The sequence below is a fragment of the Gigantopelta aegis genome, chromosome 4 (genome assembly GCF_016097555.1).
Source record: "Gigantopelta aegis isolate Gae_Host chromosome 4, Gae_host_genome, whole genome shotgun sequence".
In the NCBI taxonomy this organism is placed as follows: Eukaryota; Metazoa; Mollusca; class Gastropoda; order Neomphalida; family Peltospiridae; genus Gigantopelta; species Gigantopelta aegis.
This window is the reverse complement of record NC_054702.1, coordinates 77,174,348-77,197,696: the sequence shown is the minus strand read 5'-3', so window position 1 is coordinate 77,197,696 and position 23,349 is coordinate 77,174,348. Positions and strand designations below refer to the sequence as shown.

At 35.0% G+C, this 23,349-nt stretch overlaps 1 protein-coding gene across 2 annotated transcripts; it reads right to left on the bottom strand.

Annotated features, from left to right (window-relative positions):
* Positions 1-1,563: 1,563 nt before the first annotated feature.
* Positions 1,564-16,419, bottom strand: LOC121372282 (U11/U12 small nuclear ribonucleoprotein 48 kDa protein-like). Of its 2 annotated transcripts, none has more exons than XM_041498573.1 (9): positions 16,276-16,419; positions 10,413-10,558; positions 9,153-9,269; positions 8,526-8,592; positions 8,168-8,221; positions 6,095-6,274; positions 5,040-5,173; positions 3,624-3,751; positions 1,564-1,962 (listed from the first exon to the last, which is right to left on the bottom strand). In XM_041498573.1, exons 2-9 carry the CDS (start codon positions 10,548-10,550, stop codon positions 1,737-1,739), a joined length of 1,044 nt encoding a protein of 347 aa, XP_041354507.1. In that variant the 5' UTR covers positions 10,551-10,558; positions 16,276-16,419; the 3' UTR covers positions 1,564-1,736. The 2 variants fall into 2 exon arrangements, with proteins under 2 accessions (XP_041354507.1, XP_041354508.1); XM_041498574.1 differs by having other exon boundaries at positions 16,092-16,410.
* Positions 16,420-23,349: the final 6,930 nt, after the last annotated feature.

The following is a 23,349-nucleotide window of genomic DNA, read 5'->3' as shown; positions in this document are numbered from 1 at the left end:
TCTTGTTTATACAGGAATGTTTTCTTTAACGACGCACTCAACACATTTTATTTATGGTTATATGGCGTTGGACATATTGTTAAGGACCACACAGATATTGAGAGGAAACCCACTGTCGCCACTTTATGAGCTAATCTTTTCAATTAGCAGCAACTGCCAGCAAGGGATCTTTTATATGCACCATCCCACAGACAGGATAACACATACCATGGCCTTTAATATACCAGTCGTACCCTGGCTGGAGCGAGAAATAGCCCAATGGGCCCACTAACAGGGATCGATCCCAGACCGAACATGCATCAAGCAAACACTTTACCACTGGGCTACGTACCGCCCCTCTTTGTTTATACAATATTGCTTATCGGGGAAATCTACTCTACTCGAAGATTCAAACCATGAATTTGACCAGATTGGAACAGTCGTAATCAAGTTTCTCATCAAGAAAGGTGAAAACGCTACTGAGATCCATGTGTGTGATGTATGTATATAGTTCCGTATCTTCCAATTATACAACAATTGCGAATGAGCCTTCTGAATTTAATCGAGGACGAAAAAGGCCTTGAAGATGACTCTTAGTTTAAACCTCATTGCTTGCTTGAAAGTAGATGTATTAAAACCCACTTGGTGGACCCATTGGCTTTTCTTTGCACTAACCAAGGATCCATAACGGGAACTGTATATCAAAGGGTCATGCTGTCCTGTCTGTAGAAAAATGCATATGAATGTCTTGCAATAGCAATAAACAGGATCTAGGATCTAGGCTCAGTCGGTACAGCACTCGTCTGAAGTGCTTAAGGGGGTTTTCCTATCCCAACCAGTGCCCATGACTGGTATATAAAAGGCTGTGGCATTTGCTGTCCTGCCTGTGGGAAAGTATATAAAAGATCCCTAGCTGCCAACTGAAAATGTAATGGGTGTCCTCTAAGACTTGATTGTCAAATGTTTCATATTTAATACACATTGACACTAGACCATAATTTTTACTGATTTAGAGAATAATCCATGATTGGCTGTTGGATACCATTTGTCTTACAAGTTGTTTTAAAATGTAGCGAAGGTGAGTTGTAAGATAAATTGTATCCAAAGGACAGGAATGTATTATTCTATTTCTTACATATCCTCAAAAATCAGGTTTAAACAAATGTTCACATCTTTTTCCACTCGGTTATTTACAGCCCTTGCACTTGCAGCTAACTTGCACGTCACAGACAAATGATTGTCGGGTTAACTATATATCACAGTATAATCAATTTCGAATGTGCTGTTTTTTCATTGGATGTATTGGCATTGGTGACCTGGTCACCTAGGAGCGGCCAGTCGTATGTCTTGAAATTGTTACATGTGTAAACAAGTATGTGTTATCAAAAATAACTAAAACCAACGGGTGTGTAAGAAACTGAAGCACATTATTGGACAATTACTGTGGACCCTTGGTGGATGGGGGGGGGGGGGGGGGTGTGTGTCGGGGGTCAACTAGAAAATACTAGGCTACAACATTGCACAATACCCACAATAAAAAATGTTCATTTAGATTTGCATTGACAAAATAAATTAAGACACCGATTGTCAAAACTACCCTTCACTTTAATATTTCTGAATGAACACAAAATGTGATCTACATCCATACTTTTCATATTCTTAATATGAATACTTAAAAATAACTTATATAGATCCATCAGTCAGAGTTTGCCAAATTAAGTGGTATAATAACTGGTGTTAGTGTACGTTGATGATGGTCAATCTCTCGACGTGCTTCTCTCCCTTGATGAATAGTGATCTCTTGAATTGTGTCGTCTTTTCTTATGTTTACTCCTGTGCCTGTGTGATCTTTCTTTTTTGTCTTTATGTTTATGTTTTTTGCTTTTGTGTCTATGACCACTTTCTACTGATCTTTCCCGCCCTCGATCTGTCCTACTGTCCACACTTCTTTCTCGTCTTTTCTCTCTAGTTTCTTCTCTTACACTACAAAACAAAATTGAATATTTTATATTAAATAATATGTTTTGGTGCTCAAACTTTTTAAACACCAACTAATAAACATAGTAGAATCTTGTTGGATTGAAGACCTTTGGGGTACCATCAGTGCCAGATTTATAAGGGGGCAATTGCCCCGGGCCTCCCTGCCAGAGGTGCCCTCCAGACGAAGTTTATTTGTCATGTAATTTAATTTCTATGTTGAGTGGCCCCCGAACCTGAAGTGTCCCGGGCCCCCAAGGTCTAAATCCGGCCCTGGGTAGCATAATTTGTTCAACCCATTGGCTAGATTGAAAAACCAAGCATTTGGCCAACTTCATTGCTCTCAAGGGTCGAATACTAGTCTTCTCTCACACAGTTATGTCAGTCTTCTCATAGGGAAGTTGGTGTATTTAATATTTCACTTAAAATGGTAATCCCTTAAATTTGAAGCAGCAATACACCCTTTCAGTCTTGTTTATTACCGGTATACATGTGGGAATTGTGTAGTGTCATTTCAGTCTTCAAGACTTCTCAAGATATTTTAGCAGCTTGATAACTGACCAATCATCAATCATTCTGTCTCATCATTGCCTTTGGATCATATTTACAACTGACAGAGGCTGCTAACATTTTAGTAAAGCCTTTTATAACAACTGCAAAAGGCAGTAACTGACATGAATGTACCTGGTGCAATGGTTGAATAAGGGATGGCAACAATTTTGCATCTGTTATGCATGTGCAAATTTTAGTTAATTCCATAAAATCAAAGCAAGTTCTAACCATCATTTTGCTTGGTTATGCTAGCAATAAATAATAGTTCTTTTGCAATCTGTAAGGCAGATAACTTTATGGTACATTTTAGTTCATACAAAATTATAAACAAATAAATATACTTCAGCTTTAAGTAGTAAGCTCTTTAAAAGGGGGGGGGGGGGGGATATGTGAGTAATTAATGTTTTACCTATTTTTAAAACATCTCTAGCATATATGTGGATTGATTCACTTTTTTTACTACCTTGCACATATGAGCCATTATATTTTTGTTCTGTTTCGTCGTAGGTGTTGATGATGATGAGTAAAACCATGTTACCATGATCTTAAGTGGGACTAATTGATTCATATTTATTTTACCTACATGGTATGGAGAGGAATGTTTGTGTAATAACACCTATTTTAAACATTGGCTAATAAACATAACAACACTTAGTCTAGAGTATACACATACAAGTAAGTGAATAAATAAATATACTGTAAATCATGAAAATAATGCAACATGATACAGACAAGCACACACTAGAATGTGTATTTTTATAAAAGATAAAAGCAAATTTCAAAAAAAATAAACTAGAAATGCTAAGTTGTTTTCATTAAATTTACTTTATTTTTTCTCATGCCAATTAAACAAAAGCAGTTGGCATTTGTTTTGACAGTCAAACCAGTGGAAGCCATCCATGTTTTATTAGTTGGTAGTAATATGCTTACCACAAGTGTTCGCATTTGTTTTGTTGTTTGTCTTTTTGTTTTGTATATTATCCTATATGATTTTATTGGGTAAAAAGTATAATGTATCAGGTAATTATTGCACCGATACATCTATTGCATTTTTTTTGCATTAATATCTTGCATTAATTTCATGATTTACAAAATGTGAAAAACAAATAGCACACCTTTCATTATATTCCACATCTTCCTTGGATTTATCACGTGGTTCCGCCTTCACTTTCAGTGGGGAGATTTTTGTTATTACAGCTGGGTCCAGAACTTCAATTTGATTCTTGATCACTTCCCGGATAATCTGTTAAAGAAATTAAAACTTTTATTTAACTTGGTATACCTTTTTGTGTTTTTTTCCAAGTTGATGACATTCTGTTAGTAGAAAAATTAATAAATGTTTTCATTGAAGGCTTTTGTAAGAGATGTCGCTGGTACTATAATTTGCGATATCATTAGTGACGACATGCCACTGTTGTTCTGCTAGTTAACGAGTCTACCGCTGCCAAATAGTGACATTCAACCCACATTACTGACATTGCTAGATTATAAAAAGAATACACCCCTTGTGTCTTGTGATATCATAATTTATCAGCACTTGTTGATAAAAATATAAAAATCCTCGGGAAGCCTCTGATTTCATACTTTTATCAACTTGTGCTGATAAATTATTATATGACAAGACATTCGGGGAGGATCCTCTATTTAACATATATATATTCCAATAAACAGGACATAATATACTTTTGAATTTAAAGAACTGCTTGTGAAAAGAAAAGGAACAAGTATTTGTTTAGAGACACCTCAGTGCACTTTATAACTTTAGCTAACATATGGTTATTTTGACACTTGGTCAAGAGGGAAAGAAAGAAAGAAACATTTTATTTAACGACGCACTCAACACATTTTATTTACGGTTATATGGCGTCAGACATATGGTTAAGGACCATACAGATTTGGAGAGGAAACCTGCTGTCGCCACTACATAGGCTACTCTTTCTGATTAGCAGCAAGGGATCTTTTATTTGCGCTTCCGACAGGCAGGATAACACAAACCATGGCCTTTGTTGAACCAGTTATGGATCACTGGTCGGTGCAAGTGGTTTACACCTACCCATTGAGCCTTGCGGAGCACTTACTCAGGGTTTGGAGTCGGTATCTGGATTAAAAATCCCATGCCTCGACTGGGATCCGAACCCATTACCTACCAGCCTGTAGACTGATGGCCTAACCAGGCCGGGTCTTGGTCAAGAGGGACCATACAAGCCATTACTATAGCAAAGCATTGCGAAAAAAGTTGTCTTGAAAACTAATTTTTGTATCTCCCAAGTTCAAGGGCCATAACTGTCAAAAATGGGTAAATCACCATGAAAGTACATAACATAACTATACACAAAATTTCAGCTCAAATATTTTGAGGCATTGTAAACAAAATTCTGCAAAAATAAAAGTGGGACATATGGATAGATAGACTTACAGACAGATGACAGAAGGTCGGAAACGAAACCCAAAGTACCATCTAATAAGGGGGCTAATAACAAACAAACAAAAGTGTATCTCTGGGTCATATAATTAATAGCAGCAATACAAACTTCTGTGTATGACTTCTGTGTGATGTGAACATTCTTCGCTCGGTAGGACTGACGTCTTCTTTTGTAGTCTCTCAGTTCAGCGAGTCGTTCAACATGACTGCGTGGCTTACTGGCATCATCCTTGAATAACCCACCTGTTAATTAACCACATTCAAGTATTACACACTTGTTGCAGAGATATGGAATAAAGTGTCTCACCATTCATATTAGAGTATGAAGCCTGCCACCAATATAAATTTGCCATGCAGTCTAGCTAGTCAAAACAATTTAAAACTTTATGGATTTATTATATTAAAATGTTATGAATTCATTAACAATCAGTATTTAGCGTTAATTTCTTTCATCCTTATAAATATATTATGTACAAATCATAAAAAAACTTAAAACATAACAAACTAAAGACTGAACCACATTGTTAACAACTACAATAAATTACTCTCCTACCTTTAATTACTGTTAGATTTCCCCCCACAATTTGTCCAGACAAAAATCATGAAAATCCCCATTACACTGACATATATTCCACAAACTAGAATTTAACCATGTCACCTATATGGACTTCGCTGAGATCTCCTAGAACAAAAAGCATGTAATTTTTTGCCGTCTGCCATTATACTTTTTTATAGAATACTCTTCAAGAGGGGTGGAAGCCTCCGAAATAGGTGACTTAATTAATATATCATGATTGCCTCTACCATAACACTTCATATCATTGTTAGATTACATCACATCCTTCCACCACTCTTGGGAAAGTATTCCAGCAAAATGGCAGCCTACATGCTTTTTGTCTTGGGAGATTTCAGTGATGTCAATATAGGTGACATGGTTACCATCTAGTATGTGGAATCTATGTCAATGTAATCGTGTTTTCAAGATTTCTGTCTGGACAAAATGTTGGAGAAATCTAATGGTAATTAAAGGTAGGAGAGTAATTTATCATAGTTGTTAACAATGTGGTTCGGACATTAGAGCAACCCAACTCTACATTATCACAATGAATTGCAAATAGTTAAACTTTAAAAAAAAAGAAAAAAAAGGAGAGATTTTTGAAATACCATTCTTCACAATGGCCTGCCAGTCAACAGTAAGTATATCATCCTTTTCAACATTAAGGAGCTCATTTCCTTTTTTAGCCTTTTCAGTGACATATTCATACACTGCTAATCGTTCCTCTCTCGTCAGAGTGGCAAGCTCCTGCTGAGGGGTTGCAGGCATCGGCCGTTTACCATAGTAGACTGCAACAATAAAATAAATATATTTAGAAGTGACAGTAAACCTATTTCAGTTTAATACATTAACGTGAAATAAATAAATGTGGTAAATTTTCCTATTCATGTTTGGAATTATATTATACTATAGCCAATGCCATGAGGGAGAATTTAATGTATTGCAGGGCTAGCCTGGGCGAGCAAAAAAACCTACTAAACTTCAAAACTTGCAAAGCCCCACTTATTTTCTAACAAAATATCAATTATTACATGAAATTATTTGGCCAAATTCAAATACAATTTGCCATTTGTCAATTTTAAAAACAACTGGCAAATCTGGCAAGTGCCAGGTCAGGTCAGGTCATAGGGTTTTACATGCACATTCAGAACAAGCTGTTGTAGCGCACATCTGTCATGGGTGCAGGTGCCTCGGCTTACTCCTCCATCCTGGACAGGGGTAAGCAAGAGCTAACCGGGCTTTTAAACCCTGATATTGGATGAACTAACTAGGTATTGGATGAACTAACTGGGTATTGGATTAACTAACTGGGTATTGGAAAACATGAAACTTGACCTCCTTGCCCACCGTAAATTGCGTAACTTAAATCTGTAGGTTCATATTTATTTGACTGTACAACTCCCAAATCATCAAGAGCCTTGATTGTGATACTGTGTGGTGATCCTAGTGTCTCGAAAGTATGAGCATACAGATACCGTATGTTATTTTATTAACTATGGACTCAAAAGACAACAGAATCAAAATAAGATCATCCACAATAGTGATTTCTCTAGAAATTAGGCAAGGCATGGTAGACCAAACACTTTTGGGGCTTTTTCACCATTTTCGGGGCACTTGTTTTTCATTAAAAATACACACAAATTTATTGAAATAAACATTAATGTAATTTATGTACTTGCTTTAATAAATGAATGGCAAAAGATATAAAAAGCATATTTTGTTAATTAATAATACCTTTTTTGGTGTTTTATAAAGGCAGTTTTAGAATTAATTACTGAAAAAGGCTTGTTTAATCTCAGGGCAGCATGGCGCTGATTAAGGCAAGGTGGTGCTAGGCTATTAAGGCATGGTGTTGCACCATGCTATAACAAGCATGAAACATTAAAGAAAATGCATAATGAACTCGGTTTTCTCAACTGAAAAACTTTGATTAACTTGATTTGTCTAGTTTTAATAGCATCAACTGACGGCATTCAGCTGATATAGCCTCATTGCTTTGAACTGTAATGAGCTGAACAAAGTTCACAGTGAAAGCTGAATGTTGTACACTCATTGCTATGTTGTTATATAGTTTTTATCATATCTATTAAGGTATGCAGAGCTATAACATTACACACTTTTTTTCACTCCTGTAACTTGAAACCAGATACAAATTAAAGTAAAGTTTGTTTTGTTTAACACCACCACTAGAGCACATTGATTTATTAATCACTGGCTATTGGATGTCAAACATTTGGTAATTTTTTACATATAGTCTTTGAGAGGAAACCCGCTACCTTTTTCTAGTAGTAGCAAGGGATCTTTTATATGCACTGTCGCACAGATAGGATAGTATATACAATTTGGAATGGCGGTGTGTCAACTGAAATTTTTTAATAGTAGGGTTTTCTAATGACACGACTAAAGCACACTGATTTATTAAACATCAGCTATTGGGTGTCAAACATTTGGTAATTGACATATAGTCAGACAGGGAACCTGCTACATTTTTCTATTAGTAGCAAGGGGTAGCACCATCTCACAGACAGGATAGCACATACCACAGCCATGGTGTACTGGCTGGGATGAGAAATAGCCCAGTGGGCATATACAAATCAAGTGCATGAGGTTTTTTAGCCTGGGTGATTTGGTCTGCATTCAGAAGTTTAAATATTACCAAAGTAAACAAGCAATATACAAACCTAAATTGTTCTTCAAAGAGTGGTTAAGAAGAATATCATTGAGGATTTTCTCATCTGCAATAGAGAATATATTAATAATTACATGAAATATCTAGTCATTGTAATTAATCATAAAGTGTTGTTTATAATTATGAACCATATTTTTTTACTCTACTGGTAAGTACCAGACATAAACTAATGTAATAATAACATTTGCACACAGGATGCAATTATTTATTTTAAATAAATGTAATAAAATAAATCTATCAATTTGGTAATCGAATTTTGTTCCTTCAAACTGATGTAAATGTGGTTGTTTAGCATCTAAGGTTTGCATGGTAGGACTAAACTCTATGTTCATAACTTGTATCAGACTTACCTATAATGACCGGTGCAAGATCAGGATTGTCACCATGGACAGCTTTATAATCATGTAGTTGAACATCCTGTTTAGCAAAATAAAACAAAAAGTAATACATGTATTAAAACAAATTACCAGGAACACACAATGACAAAATATGGTATTATCATAAAACTGGAGAAATTGGAACAACATTATATAGTACATGTATATATCTAAATCATGTTAACCAAAGAATAGAAACTCAGACAAAACAACAAAAGACCAATGAAAGGTACAATCCATTAACAGAATTAACTTGCAAAGTTAACCACAGTTAAATTTACCACTTTTATAATAATTATTTTAAAATTGTTTTTACAGATGAGGATATATTTGTAAATAAATATCACATATTTTATGTCTCATTGGACAATAAAAAGCATCACAATACAATAAATACCATACTTTACTTCATAATATATGAAACCTATAACAACATGGCACATTCTCAAACATATCAAGACAAGAGTAAATCAAGGCATACATATATACAGCTATACATAACATTAGAATAGCAAAAAAAAGAACATTTAAAATTAATATATAGACAAATATATAAATAAACACTTAAAAGAGATCTAAATCAAAGAAGAAGATCATCACCATTTCATCTTTGTGAAATCCCAGTTTGGTCAGTCGACATATTGGTAAATGTTTCTCAATAGACGCAGGGGGCATAATATGTCCCTCATCATTTGGACAAACAACACGGTCTTCTGGCTATAAAAAATATATTAAAAACTATCAATATAAAATATTAAAATTTACCATGAAATGTATTTACCAAACCTTACCATATATTGCAAACTATCCATTCCAGAATAAAGGTTAAATAACAGATGAAGTGCATATATACTGATGTCCAAAAAAAACCTTTACCGGGCTTGAAATTGTATTATAGAAAACCAAGAAATGGTACAATATGAAAGTATGTTCTAATTGGTACATATTTATAAAATAAATGCTTTTCATGATACATGCAAGGTTTGTATTTATTCAAATTTATAAATTTATGTAAAGTTTCTTTTGGATATCAGTATAGTTATCATTTTATTTACTATCAAAATGGTTATTTTTAATGTGTACATAACTGTTTTTTCGTGACTAATATAAACACAAAATTTTTGAGATGCAATTAAGTACTAGAGACAGGACAGCACATACCATGGCTTTTCATATATCTGTCATGGGGTACCGATTGGTATGGCATAAAACTAATGGATTCACTGGGTTTGATAAATTTTACACTTTAGGTGAGTGCTCTACCTACATCCTACCCACTAATTTTCAAATTAGCATATTTCTTTATGTTTGGTTTGGGTAAAACCAACTAAATTTAGCTACACATTATCAAACAAAGTTTGGTAAAATATCTACCTGATCCAAACCCAGGGCTTCTAGAATTTTTATAAAATTCACTAGCTATGGGATCAGTGATTTTAAAAATTTACTAGCCACGATAAAAAATTCACCAGCCCTACTTTACTTTAAGGTAATACAATTTTACTAAATAATATTAATAATCAGATATGTCACCTAAAGAGGGAGATAGAGCTTCAAAACACTTAACATTAGGGGGATGGTGTGGGGCAGAATATTCATATTTACAAAATAGACTGAACTGCAATATTTAATCAAAATATTTCACTAGCCGTAGTTATTTACTAGCCCGACATTGAATATCACTAGCTATGGGAGTGCTATTATAATCTAAAAGCCCTGACCCCACTTTAAACTTTAGGGTTAGAGTTAGTATTAGTTTATAATTTGGTTGGGTGATCAAGAGGGAAACCCAAAGTTTGTTAACTAATAACATTTTTGAGTCAGCTAAAAAAACATGTGATGTCCTTAATTAGAACTGACCTTCAGAAAGTGTTCTGGTGTCCATGACAACTTCTGTAGTACTGTTGACATCTGGGTTTGGGTTTGTGTAATAAACTGTTCCAAATCACCAATGTATTTCTGGCGCTCAGTCAGGACAGTTTCAGGTATTTGCTCCATTTGTACTTCTGTTGAAAAACATTAACATAATTCTATCTTTAAACAGTTTAAAGCAGTAGGTTAACAGCAGATATTTTGCCTAAAATCACATGCCGCATCTTTGTTTTATATAACATATATCTTACTGTAATTTTTTGTAAAGGGTACAATGTTTTAAATTACAGAATTTTGTAATGATAATCTTCAAACAAGTTTTTCAATAGCAATTTTAAAAAATTGACTATTTTTCAACATTCTGAAAACAGAAGTACCATGCACGCAATTTATTATTAGTACACAGATCTGCAAAGTGATGTCATTCAAATTTAAAACCAGATATAATAATTATTAATGTTTCGACTCAATGCAGTATCAGTATTATTCTGAGCGTCACAGTGAAAGGATGTGTCAGTATATAGTTGTTACTTTTTAAACAAAATATTTTTTAATGTTTAAAAGGATGAAAGATGAAAAATGTACCCAGGGATTTATCAAGGATTTTTCGCCAGAGTCTGATGGGACTCATGGCTAGTTATATTCAATGTTGGGCAAATAAATAACTACTATCACCATGTTGGACTGCTAGTGAAAAACTGAAAAGTTGTCAAATACTGCCTTTAAGTCTATTTTGTAAATATGAATGAAGAATATCACACCAACAACCCAAATCTACAAAAATCTGATTGCAACTATACATTTAACCAGAACATTATTGAAAGGGGTTGCTGTCAGGTTTCTTCCTGTGTATTAGTGATTAATATGTGAATTTTTTTTAATCAAGGAACTCAAAAAGAATCGATGTAACGATATTTGACGTCAAACATAGGACTGTTGTATTAGAGAGGGAAAGAAAGAAAGAAATGTTTTATTTAACGACGTACTCAACACATTTTATTTACGGTTATATGGCGTCAGACATATGGTTAAGGACCACACAGATTTTGAGAGGAAACCCGATGTCGCCACATAGGCTACTCTTTTACGACTGGCAGCAAGGGATCTTTTATTTGTGCTTCCCACAGGCAGGATAGCACAAACCATGGCCTTTGTTGAACCAGTTATGGATCACTGGTCGGTGCAAGTGGTTTACACCTACCCATTGAGCCTTGTGGAGCACTCACTCAGGTATTGGAGTCGGTATCTGGATTGAAAATCCCATGCCTCGACTGGGATCCGAACCCAGTACCTACCAGCCTGTAGACCGAGGAAGAAAGGAATAAAAATAAAATTATAAAATCATTTAAAAAGGCAATTTCTGCCAAATGGTGTTTTAAAAAAATCATAGTGATGTTTGTATATTTTTATCTTGAATTATGAACGCGAAACGATAAATATCAAAAGATGAAGAATTTTTTTTTATCACATCAGTGAAAAAAATAAACATAATATATATATTTTACATAATGGAATAAATAATATTAAAAAAAGGAATAAAAGTTACGAATTTTAATTCCCATATATGTATAAAAAGTACAAGTATTCAGTTCTATGTCCTGAAAATTAATAAAAGATGACACTGTTGAAGTGTTCGACAGCTTACAGCTAGCACATTAATAACATTGTTGCTGATTGGATGACATTTGACCTCTACTGGCTCTAGAGATAGCTGGTGTAGCTAGTGTGCTCACTCCCACTTATAACAAAAAAGGCGGAACCTTTTTTTAATTTTAAAGTCCTTCATAATTATTGGATACACTACACTGAACAGTCAACAATAAATACATTTATAGATTATTTCAGTATATTTTATGCTATTTCAATCAGTTTGTATTGCACAAAAGCCTCTTGTCTCGGACTTGGACAGTCGACCCAACAGAGCTCGGTACACAGGTGTTGAATGTAACCTTTGTCCTTTGTTTTAGGGGGCGGGATGTAGCCCAGTGGTAAAGCGCTTGCTCAATGTGCAGTCAGTCTGGAATCGATCCAGCCAGTGCAGCACGACTGGTACATCAAAGGCTGTGGTATGTGCTATCCTGTCTGTGGGGTGGTGCATATAAAAGATCCCTTGCTGCTAATCGAAAAGAGTAGCACATGAAGTGGCGACAGCAGGTTTCCTGTGGTCCTTAACAGTATGTCCGATGCCATATAACCGTAATACCGTGACGGCGTAAATAAAATGTGTGGAGTGCATCGTTAAACAAACCATTTCCTTCCTTCCTTTGTTTTAATTGGGAGTGTAATACCGTGATAGGTTTCTTACCAAGAATGGTGTTATTGTTAACATCTGTTTAATATCGTGTCCAGCTCAGCAGCTTTGACAAATGTCTAGCCTAGTGGCAGTGGATTGATACTACAGTAGGCCCGACTTATAGCAGACTTTAAAATCACAGACGTCTGAAATACCAGTCATATTGACCACTATTTATTTATTTATTTATCATTACCGGTACTTTAAATCCATGCACAAGATACCGATGTCTGGGCAGGCCGGTCCATTTGACAGATAGGAATTTATTCCAATAATAGAAACGGACAGGTGCTTCGGACTGACAAGAATGACAAAAGTGGGATCAGTAAACACATGTTTTTAAAAAATAATTTCAGTCTCAGAGGATCGTTTGTACCAACAGAACACCTGGATAAATTCCTGGTACCATTGGTCAAATACAACATATCCAAAAATTACAGTAAGACATGCTATATTTACTGGGTACGAAATCAAAACGAGTGACCTTAAATTGCAACGACTTTTGATACTCACAACTTCAAGTTCAACACAAGACAAGGGTTACTAGTCATTTCGTACCATAGTTTATGGTCATTTCGTACCAAAGTGTTTTGGTCATTTCGTACCACAGTCATTTCATACCATAGCCAATTCGTACCATCATGTTTAGTCTTTTCGTACCATAAGGGGTTCGTACTTGGCATCTTATTTTTGTCACTTCTTATTTTTATTGTTGACGAATAAACGTTGACATGTAAACATACCTTGCAAAGTGAGCAAAGGTTTAAATGAACATATGTATATTGCCACTGATGATCATTTCATATGATACGAGACTCCCCCTCCTATATTATATAGGCTTACGTCCTTAGCCCACTGTCGACAGATTCTCTGCCTATGCTTGCCTTATTGCTGTTGGATAAACAATCGTTATAATCAACAGTCGCGTCAGTATCGATGTAGAATATCACTGTGTGGTCTAGTCTATGATTAAGTATAGCAAAATATACACGATCTTGAAATCATTATAACTTTATTTCACATTTCATAACAAAACAGAACTATACTCAAGCTACAGTTAAAACACTTTTGAAATCACTAGCGTTGCGGTGTCAATCATCAGCGACATGCACCAATCTGGAACAGATTTTCAACAGGCGGCTGACTGCTTTTCTCATCACTATAAAGTGCCCACCTTTTGTGTGACTCTGGCACCCTTCCTCTTCGTGGGTAATTAAGGTTTTTCTGAGATCAGCTTGTCTTAGAAGATCTTGATATGTTATTCTAACACAAAGTGCTAGCTGGTAATTAATATAATGATGAACGGAAATGTTTGAAGATAAAAGTAATAAAAGTAATATATCATCTTCTTCTTGTTATTTGTTTGTTTCTTTCTTTCTTTCTTAAGGGTGGGGCTTCAATATAGCTGCAGTAGCCTAATGTTTATTTTTTAAATCAGTAATTCAACATTTTACTGTCTATCAGTCAACTAAGCTGCACAATAAATGATTGAGGTACGAAATCACTTTGGTACGAAATGACCAAACAGACATGGTACGAAATAACCATGGTACAAAATGACCATGGTACGAAATGACATGGGTACGAAATGGTAAAATTGGGTACGAAATGACTATGGTACGAATTGACTGGTTACCAAGACAAGCATGCAATTCGCAAAACACAGGGGTTTCCCCAGGGCCGTTAGGCATAGCGGCCCGACACGCCTTGGTCCGTAAAGTAAGCTCTTTGACGGCGTGGAAGCGCCTTAAATCAATTGCCGCTATGCCTTGATTTGAAGTACTATAGAAAACAATTATCACAAGTATGAGCGTGGCAGTCGACTACCTCTTGCAAACAACTTGTGTACCAGTATACCAAGCACACCTAATCACTATGACAGGTAAAACACTTCCTAACTACTTAACAATGGACCAGTCGTCTGCTCACAATTGGTGTTTGGTAATTTTACCACATCTACTGGGACCGCTAATCCGTCAGAAAGGCGCTTACACGTAACGGGATTCCCGTGCCGAACAATCAAGCTTCAAGGCCGATCAAAGAAGATGCCCATTGACAGAATCAAATGTACTATTTAACTCAATAAACAATAGGTGAAGCACTTTTTAACAGTACAGTTAAGTTGGTAATCAGTAATTTCTATCCTAACACCCCTTCCCAAAACTCATACTGAAAACATCCAGGGCTTGCGCTGTCGGTAACCAATTTAGCTATCGGCTAATTAAAAATTATTTTTACAAAAAAAATGGCTAATAAAATTTGCAAGTGGCTAAAATTTTGACAGCCATTTTCTATCTTGTGATGTGAACAAACGGTTACATAATCTATTCGACATCTCAAACAAAATAACACCAAATATTCAATTAGCATAATAGCGAATACAGCGTATGCCTTATGATGTTTGCTAATTTTAACGGCATGCATTCGACATGTATGACAGCAATGTGACGGTGATTCAATGTCTGGAAGATATGTAACTTGTTATTTTAACTTTGTAAAGTCTTTGAACCAAAGTAATAAAAACAAACCGAAAATGTGTTTCACTTCGAATACACATGCCAGTTCAGGGCCGAAAGACATGTCGACATGGCTGTCTCAAGGGCTCAAGATCTCAAGATCTCAAGATCGAGCGAAAACAAAACGTTCGCTACACTGGTTTGTGCGCTTCACGTTAAACCAAATGGAGACGACGGACACCAATCAAATAGTTCGCGAACGTTAGGAAGAACGTTTGTTGGCTGAACTGAGAAAAGCTCTCGGCGTAATATACGTCACGCTTCAAAGTCAGCTGACACCCATTAAACAATACAATTACACAGAAGTAAATCTTGATGTAAATTTTAAAAAAACAATAGTTGTCTGCATCAATGAATACCTAACTGCAGTTTCGGTTATTTCCTTTGTGTTTGTTAATTTTGTACGTATCCTATGGTCGTGAGCACGCATGCAGATCGCGATCGCGGGAAATGAACATGCAGTATTTATACAAATTGCAGTTAAACGTACACTGAATTAGTTTACAATAATCATATTTGTTAGATAATGCTAGATATATATTTGTAAAACTGTGAGGTGACATTTAATAAGTTAGCTGGATTTTAAAAAGACCGTAAAATTTTATTTTATTAACGGTTGTTTTTTTGTTTTTGTCAGCATTCTTAGCTTAGGTATTTTACAAGTAGAAATCACAATAAGCATTTAACACGACGCTGAAATCAACACCAACAACATGGCACAAATTATTAAATGGTTGGTGGTGGGGAACTAATGGGTTATTTTTTTTAACCCCCCCCACCCCCCAAAAAAAACCCCACCAAACAACAACAAAAAAACTACCCAAACATGATTTGATGGATTGAAGGCAAACACTTAACTGTTTTCAACTCACTACCCCACTTCTTTTGGCTTGATTTTTGTGTTATAATGATGCTAAATATGTACGGCTAAGCCCCTTAAAAAAATCCTGGAGAAAGGCCTGAAACAAATTGTTTATGACACATTTCGGTCCATTTCCTCACATTCAATAGTTAGTAAAAAAGGCTCTCTGTACTGACTTACAGCGTTAATGTCCATTAAATTATGTACTTAAAGACAAGACTGATAAGACGTATTTAAAACACGACCAATTTACTATTCTAGGTTTGCAATGCTACACTGTTTTTGTAACGTTGTTGAAGAAAGGAAAAAGCAACTTAAGTTAGTTAGTAAACACCGACTAAAGATCAGTCTATTATTTTTATATCGAATGTGATTTCCTCCTTAATTATTTAAGCACTATCTCAGTAGGAAATAATACATTTTTCAAAAATAATTTAAAATTTTGTTTAAAACTCATTAAAATACGCCCCACCCCCCCCCCCCCCAAAAACGGGCGTTAATCGGTAGGAGTGCGCCAAGTATTAGTAGTCTTTGGTAATTATTTAAACGACTGAGTGTTATTACAAGAAAACAAATTTGAAAATAAAGGCACTTTGTGATAGTTACAAGTGCCAAATAACAGGTGCGTGTGCTGGGGTCGGGGTGTAGGACGGATGTCGACTTCACTATTCAAGCACGTTCTTACTCCCCCCCCACCCATATTTCCGGAGATTGACTTGACACCCCCCTCCCATAAACCCTGCTAAAATTTCTGCACACGTGCCCGATTTAGCTATTTGTAAATTTAATTGGAATAACTACTAATTAATCGATTCCAAACATAATTGTTGTCAATAACTAAAGTGTATCGAAATTTAACTTGTATCTGAACCTTAAGTAAAGTGTTTTGAGTGGAATATAATTGAGTGATAGAGCAATTATCCGAGGTGTGATGTTACCATCACAACCAAAGAATTCCAACTATTGTTAGACATCCAAAAGTATAATGGGGACATATACAAAGGTTTTAAAGATAGCTAGTATTTATAAATGCTAAAGTACTATATTTGTAATGGATGAAACCTTCTATTGTCACAAATTCACAATTACATGAGAACCACCATTGTTGTAAGATTCTAACACTAACAAGCACAGCTAAAACTGGATGATGCATTTAATCCAATGTTGCAATCAGCAAGGTTTACTTTAGTAAGACCTCTTTTACACTGTCAAACCATAATCAATCTCTATAAACGTAACAGAATATTTTTATGATAATACTGTTTACAATACTAGCTTCTTCTTTTTTACTACACAAAAACAAAAAAACAAAATGGCAGTGTTATTCTTGTTTTATTCAGTACAAGATCAGTACAAAATTCATATGGTAGGTTTACAGAGAATGTAATTTTAATAACAGATTAAAAATTGTAAATGATGCATTTAATAATTAAACAACAAAAACCCTTATAGCCAAAATAATAAATGAGATTAATAATTTACATACAGATGGATATAACAAAGGCTAATCATTGAAAAAAAAATACTGTAACTTGATTAACTTAGTTATATTTTTTCCATTATTGAAAATATGTACTACATGAACATTACAACCAATATTTAAAAAAACAAGAAGAAAATATCAAATATTAAAACCACAAGAATACTGGTTAATTGGTCAGTCACTTAAAACGTTTTTTTCTTCTTCTTCTTCACAATGAATAATACTTCAGTACACACAATGGGCCGAATTTATAAAGCCTGTTTTTTTCTTAAAAGCAGATGTTTAAGCATTGTACATGCAGAGCCATAGCTAGTGGGGGTGGTGTGGTGGGGGGTAACAAAAAACTAAATCCGATAAAAATAATAGGAACTTACTGGTTTGATATTGATGTTTTAAGTATATAACTTCCCTGAAATGGCTGCAAAATGGTATTTCAGGGCCTCTAGATTTCAAAATTCCCTGGAACCCCTAGTGTCTTGCACCTTCCATGCTTGTTCATTCCAAGAATACATCTGCCCACCCACCCACACAAACAAAATCTTGGCTATGGCACTGAAATGTATGTAGTTACACGCATGTAAGACTTAAAAGGCTTTGTAAATTCGGACCAATATTAGGTAAACACCAGTAAATGTTTATTGAATCCCTGAACAATAATATTAAAAACAAATTCTGAGAAATTATTATATTTACTGGTACAATGTATTATTTTAATTATGGGAAACTTCAGTCTGTATGAAAGATCCAAGCCATTTTATTTGCTTGAATAACAGCAGTAGGTTTCTTGTCAAGTTTATACCAGGCCCGTAGGAAAGATATCTGAAGTGGGGGGCAGGATGACACAATATTTAGAGGAGAGGGTTCGGTCTCTAATAGCAAGCACAAACCAGAATTTTGGGTTCGGTCTCTAATAGCAAGCACAAACCAGAATTTTATCTTTATTTATATATATATATGAGGAAAAAACAAACATACATTTTCATCCTTGAGTAGGGGGCATAGCCCCCACCCTAGTTCCTATGGGCCTGTATACTAGAAAAGGAATATTTGTTTGACAACACCTCAGCAAACTGTTCTAACATGAGGAATTCAATTTTATAAAAACCCTGGAGGATTTTCATCTTTGTGAGACACCAGTCAGTGAGTTCGCTGATAGGTATCCACTGAACTGGCAATGAAGAACAAATCAGATACGTCCTACTCTAGATCAAATCACAATTACAATACGTGTGCTGCTGATTAAACAATGTGGTGCTTACTATTGTCTGAAAAAGGTAACAGCATTAGAACCAACTATAAGGGAAAAAAATAATTTAATAATTAAAATGAAAAGTAACAGATAAACCTTTAGATTGTGGTTAATAAATAATACAATAGCTTTGAGACAAAGTGAGGTGTCTTCTAATAACCAATGCACATACAAAGTGTCAACAAATAATAAAATAAGTTCAACAACATAGAAATAAAATATTATCAACATCAGATGATGACAAAAGGTCAAATTTTAAAAGTGATCCATTGATGCCCATCTTGAACAAGCTTAGGCAAAAAGGGCCATAACTCTGCCAAACCAATTTTGCAACTACACACTTCTGGTTAAAAAATGAACAGAAATCTAATTCACAAAGCTCTCTTAAAGGTCCTATGTCAAAGTTAAAACTACAATATTTGGTTATCTTCACATTTATTTGTAATAAATAACTACAAATTAAGCGATTCCATGGTTAATCTTTCCATAATTAACTCAAGAATAATAATTTATAGGTCTTGTACTGGATGACAAGAGGGGTTCCCAAATAATTTGTAGCAGTCACAATCTCTCTTTCTTCGTCAGTTGTCTGCAAAGAATTATGGAAAAAACTTAATAGTGTGTTCAATGTGTACACATAAAACAGTGACGTCACTAGTTAATGTGTCACACTCTCAAGATTCCACCTAGTAATTGTAATTATATAGTTGTAATTTTTATTTTATTTTATAGGCATATAGCTTTAAGGAAATAAACTTTATGTTTCAAATCAAAAATAGTTTTGGTGGGAATCACCATTACTGCAACTTTGACATAGCACCTTTAAGCAACATCGCATTGTTCTTGCATTTATTTTTTGCATTGCACTGAGATCACAAAGTTGCAAGAGTTTTGAGAATTAGGCACCTGAACTTTTTTAAAAAGACATTCAGTGATCACTATCAATCGTCAAAACTAACTGTAATCCTTCCTACTTGTAAAACTGCATTTAACAATAATATGGTAATAAAATACACTATATATACAATCAGACAATGACAAATGCTAAACATAAATTGTCATAAATAGCTCCAATTAAAAAACCCACATCTTTGACACCAGTTATTATCACAATATGGTACCTGCACATACACATTCGGACATCAAGTTAATATGTATGCCAAAAATTGGTATAAATGTAGTAGAGCATAATACAATATGGACATCATCATATGATGCAGGACTTGCAAGAAAAAATTAAAATATGCTTTTTAGTTAAAAGTATGGTACTCTTTTTGTTTAGTTGGGAAATACATTACTGTGCCCGGACTGATTGTTTTTAATGCCACCCTCATCCCCACTAGCCTATCCAAGTTATTTTAAGGAATGTACAGCTCTGTAATGGCATGTAGTTCTTTATATATAAGGCAGCATTTAGGCCATTAAAAATTATATATTAAAAATATTAGTAATCCTTTTGAATAACTCTAATATAAAGAAGAAAAAAACAATATAGTAAGATGCACCGTCAACACAAGTTTTTAATAATAACAGATTAATTGGAAATTATCATCACATAAATGAAAATGGAAAATTAGCCATCAGGGAAAATAATACATCACATTAATATGATATGCAAATCCAGTACATGTACGAACATGAAATATAATTTCAATTTGAAAACCCTCTTCCAATGCTTATTCCACTGTTGATATGTTATATATAATCCAATGGGCAGTGCATATGTAAAGAAATAAGTGATCACATTATATTAATATAGACAAGATTTACTCAACTTCTTCAATGTGATGAGAGGACTGAATGTCCACAATGAACACGACCTCTCCATCCAAAAGTACTGTGACACTGTTGGTGCATACTCTGAATGAGGGTTCTGATGGTAGCCTAACCAGCATGCGATTTTGAGTGTCCAGGAGCCCGAGGCTCACAAAAATCAAATAGGATGCTCTAGTTTGGCTAGCATATGAGCCCGCATGTTGTAAAAATATTTGTACAAATTACGCTGATTCTTCGAAATGACAGTCAACATATATCTCAACATCCTGGGAAACCAGTCTTGAATAGCAATCTTTTCCATGGTTTCATGCAAAACATTTTGTGTATCTTCTGTTCTATGGGAGATGCATGTCAGGGCTCACTGGGTTGGTTTGCAAACAGGGAGTCCTTAGGACACTTAAATTTGTTAAACCAAAATCGCACACTGGCCTAACACTCTTCATCCACTTTTCTTATTGAGCCAAAAACTTTCCATACAGATTGGTAAATATGATCAGCCAACACATTCAAAACATATTTTAACTGGCTGTTATCTGAAGTTTTGGCAAGCCAAGACAAAACTTGACTTTGTTCTTGCTAAAATAATCCCTGGAAACCTGAGTTGTGTGCAAACAGGAAAACATGTCTCCTGCAACTACAACACTTCATAATGATACTGAACAACTGCAAATATACAGATGCAGTATATGATAATTTACCAAGTTGTTGTGGGAAACTCCCTACATTTGCTGTTAATATTTAATATGTGAACCTTTATTTCTTTCTTAAGTACAAACAACACCTTCAAAGAATAGCAGGTTTCCCCATCTCCTGATATCCTGTAACATCGGCTCTTAGCCTCTAGATCCCAATCTTACCGGCCTCGGTGGCGTAGTGGTTAAGCCATCGGACTACAGGCTGGTAGGTACAGGGTTCGCAGCTCGGTACCGGCTCCAACCCAGAGCGAGTTCTTAAGGGCTCAATGGGTAGGTGTAAGGCCACTACACCCTCTTCTCTCTCACTAACCACTAACAAACTAACAACTAACCCACTGTCCTGGACAGGCAGCCCAGATAGCTGAGGTGTGTGCCCAGGACAGCGTGCTTGAACCTTAATTGGATATAAGCACGAAAATAAGTTGAAATCAAATCAACCAATCTTACTTCAACACTTCAAGTGTAAATATCATCATAATTATTCAGTAAGTTAACGACTAGATGGCAGAACAAAAGTAATTCACCCTCACAATATACAATTATATTAATGTATTTATGTCCAGCTTTTGGGCAAGAGACCCATCAGCTGTGAAGGTATTGATAAATAACAACTATTATGCCAATATATGGAACAATGAACTACTTTGTTATATAAAGCTTAACAGCTAAAATAGAAAAAGCCAGTGTAAAAAACCCATGTGGGATATATATATGCGAAATAGCAATGAACTACTCTGTTAGGTTTATGAACCAACCCTTTGCAATGAACAGAATTAAGCAGATAACTTCTATCATTAATTATTGCTTTTATCCTGCAATCCAACAAGTTAGATAACAGTACCTATTTGTACAAGCAAGCTAAGCAAGCATGAAGTTGAAAATAGTTTTAGCGCTGTCTGTGTGTAAAATAACCCATTAGTTATGAATTGTGGCCATGACCGTAACATTTTTCAGTGGTAGCCCACCAGGTTATAAAATCTGAATTGGTAGCCCAATAATTTTAATAAATTAAAAAAAGAGAGAAAGAAGCAAATAATTTATTTTCATTTAAAGATATTGTTTTAGGTGGTGATTTTAGGTATTTAGGCATCTTGTTAATTAAGGTCGAGTCATGGAACAACAAAACAAGATCAAAATCGTATATCTCTGAAAAAGATATGGCTACAATGGATGTTTTAACAATTACTATTAAACTTCCACACCATGGGCACCCAAATGCATCACAATCAGATTAAACAGTGCAATAAATCAACCACTGTACCAAATGAGCAACAATTAGAATGTAAAGATATTCATGGAAAATAGACTATCAGACCTGTCAACCCTCCCGGATTCTGCGGGAGTCTCCCGGTATTTGATCAATTCTCCTTTCACCTGTGCGGGAGACAGTTTCTCCTGTTAAATGACATTTTTGTAAGCATAAAAAAAATCGATCCTATTTTGTCAAAATAGCATAAGGGAAGTAACTCTACCTTTTTTTTCTCATTCGGAAAATGTCGACTACTTTCGGTTTCTGAGAATGTAACAGGCCGAATTGTCCCGACTGTTTAACCTTTGCCGAAGTGAGAATTGTGGGATAGCCTATTTAAATTGTTAAAAAAGCACATGGGAGTTTATAAAATGACGTGTTATTATAATGTTTGTTGTCATCGTAATGGCTACGAAGCATGTTGCTGCTAATTCAACAGGCAGTGTATTGACATTCAGTGTTGCATATATATAAAAAAAAACTATCCAATTTAGTTCTAATAACACCTCTGAATTGTAAAATGTCTTCCCACTGGATTACATAATGCAACTATGACGAATCTGAACTGCCAGACTCCGAGTTGACAGCAATACACACGATGCATGTTAAAATCACATGTCACAGCAAGACAACGAAAAGACCAATTAGCTGTATAAACATACTTGTGTCAGTTAATTTTGTATGTTTGTGCAGTAAAATGTTGGTTATACGGGTACTCTTCAAGAAATTATTTTTGTACCATTAAAAAACGTTGTGTCTGACATCGACATAAAGTTACTCACGGAAATGGGTATAATTCCGG